We start from the raw sequence: 8,480 nt of genomic DNA on the forward strand, positions 1-8,480 counted from the left end.
CAGCTTCTCACCTGGAGGAAAAACATTAAATCTACAGTCATCTACTCCTCCTCTACCCAGCTTCTCACCTGGAGGAAACACATTACATCTACAGTCATCTACCCCTCCTCTACCCAGCTTCTCACCTGGAGGAAAAACATTAAATCTACAGTCATCTACTCCTCCTCTACCCAGCTTCTCACCTGGAGGAAACACATTAAATCTACAGTCATCTACACCTCCTCTACCCAGCTTCTCACCTGGAGGAAACACATTAAATCTACAGTCATCATCTCCTCCTCTACCCAGCTTCTCACCTGGAGGAAACACATTACATCTACAGTCATCTACCCCTCCTCTACCCAGCTTCTCACCTGGAGGAAAAACATTAAATCTACAGTCATCTACTCCTCCTCTACCCAGCTTCTCGCCTGGAGGAAACACATTAAATCTACAGTCATCTACACCTCCTCTACCCAGCTTCTCACCTGGAGGAAACACATTAAATCTACAGTCATCATCTCCTCCTCTACCCAGCTTCTCCCTGGAGGAAACACATTAAATCTACAGTCATCTACACCTCCTCTACCCAGCTTCTCACCTGGAGGAAACACATTAAATCTACAGTCATCTACTCCTCCTCTACCCAGCTTCTCACCTGGAGGAAACACATTAAATCTACAGTCATCTACACCTCCTCTACCCAGCTTCTCACCTGGAGGAAACACATTAAATCTACAGTCATCACCTCCTCCTTCACCCAGCTTCTCACCTGGAGGAAACACATTACATCTACAGTCATCACCTCCTCCTTCACCCAGCTTCTCACCTGGAGGAAACACATTAAATCTACAGTCATCTACTCCTCCTCTACCCAGCTTCTCACCTGGAGGAAACACATTAAATCTACAGTCATCTACTCCTCCTCCACCCAGCTTTTCACCTGGAGGAAACACATTAAATCTACAGTCATCTACACCTCCTCTACCCAGCTTCTCACCTGGAGGAAACACATTAAATCTACAGTCATCTACTCCTCCTCTACCCAGCTTCTCACCTGGAGGAAACACATTACATCTACAGTCATCTACTCCTCCTCCACCCAGCTTCTCACCTGGAGGAAAAACATTAAATCTACAGTCATCATCTCCTCCTCTACCCAGCTTCTCACCTGGAGGAAACACATTAAATCTACAGTCATCATCTACTCCTCCTCCACCCAGCGTCTCACCTGGAGGTAACACATTAAATCTACAGTCATCTACTCCTCCTCTACCCAGCTTCTCACCTGGAGGAAACACATTAAATATACAGTCATCTACACCTCCTCTACCCAGCTTCTCAACTGGAGGAAACACATATTATATGATGTCAAATGTTCTCATGATGAGTATGTGTGTGTGTGTGTGTGTGTGTGTGTGTGTGTGTGTGTGTGTGTGTGTGTGTGTGTGTGCGTACCAGTGCCAGGTAGACCTTGGTAGCTCTGCGGTCTTTAAAGCAGTGGTAGACCCGGCCAGCAGCAGCCTTGTTCAGAGCCACACACAGAACCCCACTGGTGGAGTAGTCCAGCTGGTGACAGAACCTGAGAGAGAGAGAGAGAGGAGAGAGAGAGAGAGAGAGAGAGAGAGGAGAGAGAAGGAGAGAGAGACAGAGGGAGAGAGAGAGGAGAGAAGGAGAGAGAAACAGAGGGAGAGAGAGAGGGAGGGAGGAGAGAGAGAAACAGAGGGAGAGAGAGAGAGAGAGAGAGAGGGAGGAGAGAGAGAGGAGAGAGAAACAGAGGGAGAGAGAGAGAGAGAGAGAGAGAAGAAGAGAGAGAAACAGAGAGAGAAACAGAGGGAGAGAGAGAGAGGGAGAGAGAGAGGAGAGAGAGAGAGGGAGAGAGGGAGGAGAGAGAGAGAAGAGAGAGAGAGAAACAGAGAGAGAGAGAGATATTTTGGCAATATGTACATTGTTACGTCATGCCAATAAAGCAAATTGAATTGAGAGAGAGAGAGAAAGAGAGAAAAGAGGCTGAATCTCAAACCCAACTCTTTGAGCACTTCCATCAGTCGATATGTGAGTTCACGAGTCAATCTGAAATGCAAGTTATCGAGCCATCGAGGTCTCCACTGAGCACTCGGACAGCCTCTCTATCGAGTGGGCATTCCTGTGCGGACTCGGCGCGCTTGGCAGAAACATCTTCACATGAATCTCAGCGTGTTACCTAGTAACAACATAGTCAGAACTACTGACGCCCTCAAACATAGTCAGAATAAGTCAACAGAAATCCAGAAATCTGTCATTCACTTGGACGTTTTTTTGCTGAGGAGGTCTCAGTCACACAATGTTTTACATTTAGCAAAGGAGTTTTAGTGCTTGAAGGATCGGTATTTCCGTGTCCATTAGCTAGCTTAGCGATGAGCCAGCCACTTCATATGAAACTAAAGAAGAGGTTAGCAGCTAGTGCAACACTAAATGTAATGTTCCTTAGCCCTCGTTCAAATACAGCTCCATCACCGCAAAATCAAAAACAACAACAACAAAATACCTCACTTTCTCTTTTGAAACCCCGCAGTCCGCCTCGTCTGACATTTTGACAATTTTTTTTCACAGAGCTCTTTCAGGTAGCGGTGCGGACGAAACAAGCCTCCTGTCCCGAGCAACAGTCACGAATCTTAATATTTTATTTAACCTTTATCTAACTGGGCAAGTCAGTTAAGAACAAATTCTGATTTACAATGACGGCCTACCGGGGAACAGTGGGTTAACTGCCTTGTTCAGGGGGCAGAACGACAGATTTGTACCTTGTCAGCTCAGGGATTCGATCTAGCAACCTTTCGGTTACTAGTCCAACACTCTAACCACTAGGCTACCTGCCCCCCCCCTCTAACCACTAGGCTACCTGTCCCTCCACTCTAACCACTAGGCTACCTGCCCCCCCCCTCTAACCACTAGGCTACCTGCCCCCCCCTCCACTCTAACCACTAGGCTACCTGCCCCCCCCCTCTAACCACTAGGCTATCTGCCCCCCCACTATAACCACTAGGCTACCTGCCGTCCCTCCTCTAACCACTAGGCTACCTGCCGTCCCTCCTCTAACCACTAGGCTACCTGCCCCCCCCCTCTAACCACTAGGCTACCTGCCTCTCTAACCACTATTAATCACCTTCACCTTAAGATCAGTTGGTCAACCCTCCCCCCCTCCCTCCCTCCCTCCCTCCCTCAGCCCCAGCTGTTTCTGGACCGTGCGTTTCTCTCTTACCTGAATCCATAGTACGTCCCGGGGTCGGCCAGCTCAGGGAAACGGAGACCCAGCTGTTTCTGGACCGTGCGTTTCTCTCTTACCTGAATCCATAGTACGTCCCGGGGTCGGCCAGCTCAGGGAAGCTCAGCCCCAGCTGTTTCTGGACCGTGCGTTTCTCTCTTACCTGAATCCATAGTACGTCCCGGGGTCGGCCAGCTCAGGGAAACGGAGACCCAGCTGTTTCTGGACCGTGCGTTTCTCTCTTACCTGAATCCATAGTACGTCCCGGGGTCGGCCAGCTCAGGGAAACGGAGACCCAGCTGTTTCTGGACCGTGCGTTTCTCTCTTACCTGAATCCATAGTACTTCCCGGGGTCGGCCAGCTCAGGGAAACGGAGCCCCAGCTGTTTCTGGACCGTGCGTTTCTCTCTTACCTGAATCCATAGTACGTCCCGGGGTCGGCCAGCTCAGGGAAACGGAGCCCCAGCTGTTTCTGGACCGTGCGTTTCTCTCTTACCTGAATCCATAGTACGTCCCGGGGTCGGCCAGTTCAGGGAAACGGAGCCCCAGCTGTTTCTGGACCGTGCGTTTCTCTCTTACCTGAATCCATAGTACGTCCCGGGGTCGGCCAGCTCAGGGAAGCTCAGCCCCAGCTGTTTCTGGACAGTGTGTTTCTCTCTTACCTGAATCCATAGTACGTCCCGGGGTCGACCAGCTCAGGGAAACGGAGCCCCAGCTGTTTCTGGACCGTGCGTTTCTCTCTTACCTGAATCCATAGTACGTCCCGGGGTCGGCCAGCTCAGGGAAGCTCAGCCCCAGCTGTTTCTGGACCGTGCGTTTCTCTCTTACCTGAATCCATAGTACGTCCCGGGGTCGGCCAGCTCAGGGAAACGGAGACCCAGCTGTTTCTGGACCGTGCGTTTCTCTCTTACCTGAATCCATAGTACGTCCCGGGGTCGGCCAGCTCAGGGAAACGGAGCCCCAGCTGTTTCTGGACCGTGCGTTTCTCTCTTACCTGAATCCATAGTACGTCCCGGGGTCGGCCAGCTCAGGGAAGCTCAGCCCCAGCTGTTTCTGGACCGTGCGTTTCTCTCTTACCTGAATCCATAGTACGTCCCGGGGTCGGCCAGCTCAGGGAAGCTCAGCCCCAGCTGTTTCTGGACAGTGTGTTTCTCTCTTACCTGAATCCATAGTACGTCCCGGGGTCGGCCAGCTCAGGGAAACGGAGACCCAGCTGTTTCTGGACCGTGCGTTTCTCTCTTACCTGAATCCATAGTACGTCCCGGGGTCGGCCAGCTCAGGGAAACGGAGACCCAGCTGTTTCTGGACCGTGCGTTTCTCTCTTACCTGAATCCATAGTACGTCCCGGGGTCGGCCAGCTCAGGGAAACGGAGCCCCAGCTGTTTCTGGACCGTGCGTTTCTCTCTTACCTGAATCCATAGTACGTCCCGGGGTCGGCCAGCTCAGGGAAACGGAGCCCCAGCTGTTTCTGGACCGTGCGTTTCTCTCTTACCTGAATCCATAGTACGTCCCGGGGTCGGCCAGCTCAGGGAAGCTCAGCCCCAGCTGTTTCTGGACCGTGCGTTTCTCTCTTACCTGAATCCATAGTACGTCCCGGGGTCGGCCAGCTCAGGGAAACGGAGCCCCAGCTGTTTCTGGACCGTGCGTTTCTCGTACCACATCTTGCTGTCTATACGGATGTCCCAGTGCTTATCCACTATGATGTAGTCACAGCTCTGATACAGAACCTTCAGACTGTCAACACTGGCCGGTTCCACACCTCTGGCCGGTTCCACACCTCTGGCCGGTTCCACACCTCTGGCCGGTTTCACATCCCTGGTCGTTTCCAGCGGTTCCACACTGCCAGGTTCTCTACTGCCAGGTTCCATACTGCCAGGTTCCATACTGCCAGGTTCCACACTGCCAGGTTCCACACTGCCTGGTTCCATACTGCCAGGTTCCATACTGCCAGGTTCTATACTGCCAGGTTCCATACTGCCAGGTTCTATACTGCCAGGTTCCACACTGCCAGGTTCCATACTGCCCGGTTCCATACTGCCAGGTTCTATACTGCCCGGTTCCATACTGCCCGGTTCCATACTGCCAGGTTCCATACTGCCAGGTTCCACACTGCCAGGTTCTCTACTGCCAGGTTCCATACTGCCAGGTTCCACACTGCCAGGTTCCACACTGCCCGGTTCCATACTGTCCGGTTCCATACTGCCAGGTTCCACACTGCCAGGTTCCACACCGCCAGGTTCCACACCGCCAGGTTCCACACCGCCAGGTTCCATACCGCCAGGTTCAGCTCAGCCTGACCTGCTGAAACACGAGGGACTGATGATGTGTTATGCACGTCCTCAAAAGTCACAATTAAAACTAAAATAACTCAAGAAATCTGTCATTCATTTTGACGTTTTTGGCCAATTTTACATCTAAGATGTTTGGTGCAGTATTTATTTATTTATTTATTTCTCAGTGAAAGACATTTACATGAAAACAAGTTTTTTCTCGTTGAATGACAGACTTTATTGAAGAATCTCTACTGTTGACCAAACAATTCAATTCAATTCAAGGGTCTTTATTGTCGTGGGGAAACATATGTTAACGTCGCCAAAGCAAGTGAAGTAGATAATAAACAAAAGTTAAATAAACAATAAAAATGAACAGTAAACATTACACTCATCGAAGTTCCAGAAGAATAATGACATTTCAAATGTCATATTATGTAAATATACAGTGTTGTAACGATGTACAAATAGTTAAAGTACAAAATGAAGAATAAATAAACAGACTGATTGTTTTATTTAACGAGGCAAATCAGTTGAGGACAAATTCTTATTTACAATGACGGCCTACCCCGACCGACGCTGAGCCAATTGTGTTCCGCCCTATGGGACTCCCAATCACGGCCCAGATGTGATTCAACCTGGATTCGAACCAGGGACCGTAGTGACGCTTCTAACACTGAGATTCAGTGCCTTAATAAGACAGCTACGCCACTCGAGAGCACTGATGATGTTATAAATAAATTAAAACAATCACCGACGATCGGCTTGCCTACGAGAAACAATGTCGTGTGCCCCAACAGCCGGTAAACCCCCCCCCAAAAACAAACAAAACGTGGTAAAAACATACACATACATACATGTTTCAGCTGGGAAGCATCAGGACGACTGAACTGCGTTTATTACATCCGTGTCTGTCTGTCTGTCTGTCTGCCTGCCTGTCTGTCTGTCTGTCTGTCTGTCTGTCTGTCTGTCCGTCCGTCTGTCTGCTCTACTCAGATATATGAGTTGCACTGTTTTACTAGATGCAACACCCAGTTAAAGAGTTTATATTATACAATGGACAGACAGTTTGTACAGTGTAACAAAACATTCGTTAGCTTGTTATCTAAGTTAGCAAGCTAGCTAGCTAAGCTAAATCAGCTAGTTTACAGTCAGTGTCATTTTTTCGCCACGTTAGATTGTTATCTAGCGAGTTGGTACAATTATTTGAAAAGTAGTTTAATTGTGTTAATATACCTGTTTATTATTATTATTATTCATTCTCTCCGGTAGACCCACGTGGACATTAGAGAGACAGGAAACACAAAAACAAAAACACGGAAGCTGTGTTCACGTCATAGTGACGGACAGCACTAAACAACCAATCACAGACCAAAGAAGCTTTGGGGAAGAAAAAAAAACGCCTACAAAATTCATTGTTTACTTGTTCTGTGACGACCCTCCCACTCTGTCTGCTGTATTTTCTCTCTTTGCTCTTGTTCCTCATTAGGATGCCAGTGGGCGGAGTGGGAAGGGTCGTCAGCTAGATGGGAAACACCTGGGCTCGGGTGTGTCCCAGGATAAAGACTCTCTCCATGCAGACACCTTGTTTTTGGTTGTGATAGTATCTAATAAATATATATTTTTGATACTCCTTGTCTCCACGTTGTCTCCCTTTTGTTGTGAACTCTGAGCCGGTTCGTAACAAGTGGGAGCTCGTCCGGGATCTTGAACTTGTGTTTGGGAGAAAACGTGGAGGTATGTTAAATTGAGGTGCTTTGTTTGTTAGTTTGAGTTTGGTGCTCAGTACTGGTTGCCTTTGTTGGTTTGGTTTGTGTGCTGTGTTGGAGAGAATACATTGGTTAGTTTCCAGGCCTCTGCCCAGCCTGGAAACGCTTGTTCTACTCGCTGTTGGAACATTGGGCTGAGGTGAGTACAATCAGCTGTGTACCTCAGTGGGAGATTTGGATAGGGTAGTGAAACTTACTACCCGGAGCTATAGCTTTTTCCCCTGATAGGCTTAGCGACGTGTTTCATTTTGGAATATGTTGGGCATTGTTAATGTTTGTTATTTTTGTGTGGTGTCTGTGGACTGAGCAGTTGTCTCGGGGGCACATCCGTGGCTTGGTGGAATCTACCAGCGTGCTGGGGGGTTACTACTTTGCCAGCGGGCTACAGTGCATAATTACCCACCGCAAATCTGCATGAAGACTAGGGTTGAGTTATTGTAGGTTTTGGGGAAGCTCCATATTTCATCTCTTTTCTGTGGTGCCCGGTGTGATTGTATTTTCTCTTGTTGTGGTCTGGTGTGCTCAGCATGAACCGTTGGAGTGACTATGAACCGTTGGAGTGACTATGAACCGTTGGAGTGACTATGAACCGTTGGAGTGACTATGAACCGTTGGAGTGACTATGAACCGTTGGAGTGACTATGAACCGTTGGAGTGACTATGAACCGTTGAGGAGTGACTATGAACCGTTGAGGAGTGACTATGAACCGTTGAGGAGTGACTATGAACCGTTGAGGAGTGACTATGAACCGTTGAGGAGTGACTATGAACCGTTGAGGAGTGACTATGAACCGTTGAGGAGTGACTATGAACCGTTGAGGAGTGACTATGAACCGTTGAGGAGTGACTATGAACCGTTGGGAGATACGGTCTCTTGTGTGCCCTGTTCCTGAGTGTTATGTGACTGACCATTGGTTGGTTTTGTCATGTTCTAACTTTCCTGTCTGTTCCCTCCTGGTCTTGTGTTCTCCTTTCCTCTTAAACGTTGCTTCCTGTGCGCAAAGGTTGCTGAGGTTTGGGGAGAAGGAGGTTGGCTGGGGCAAGTGGAAGGTGAACATGTAACCTCTCGTAAATTTGGGACGCAGAGGCCTGTGTCGATTTGGGACGCAGAGGCCTGTGTCGATTTGGGACGCAGAGGCTGGTACGTTGTTCCGGGGCCCTTGTTGGTCCCCGGTTTTATGGGGGGGTGTGTGACGACCCTCCCACTCTGTCTGCTGTA

General features: G+C 49.1%; 1 protein-coding gene across 6 annotated transcripts in view; it reads right to left on the reverse strand.

The window, feature by feature from the left end:
- Window positions 1–6,825, reverse strand: part of LOC115184924 (RNA pseudouridylate synthase domain-containing protein 1) — a 10,117-nt gene extending 3,292 nt beyond the window's left edge. The window contains exons 1-3 of one of the 6 annotated variants that reach the window (XM_029745498.1): window positions 6,729–6,825; window positions 4,798–5,520; window positions 1,438–1,561 (exon numbers count right to left, since the gene is read on the reverse strand). In XM_029745498.1, the coding sequence (XP_029601358.1) occupies window positions 1,438–1,561; window positions 4,798–5,495 (822 nt within the window). In that variant the 5' untranslated portion in view covers window positions 5,496–5,520; window positions 6,729–6,825. Of the gene's footprint in view, window positions 1–1,437; window positions 1,562–4,797; window positions 5,539–6,349; window positions 6,456–6,728 lie in introns of those variants that run through there. The other 5 variants (XM_029745495.1, XM_029745497.1, XM_029745499.1 and 2 more) reach the window with 5 other exon arrangements.
- Between the last annotated feature and the right edge of the window lie 1,655 nt (window positions 6,826–8,480).

Source organism: Salmo trutta, unplaced genomic scaffold (genome assembly GCF_901001165.1).
Source record: "Salmo trutta unplaced genomic scaffold, fSalTru1.1, whole genome shotgun sequence".
NCBI lineage: Eukaryota > Metazoa > Chordata > Actinopteri > Salmoniformes > Salmonidae > Salmo > Salmo trutta.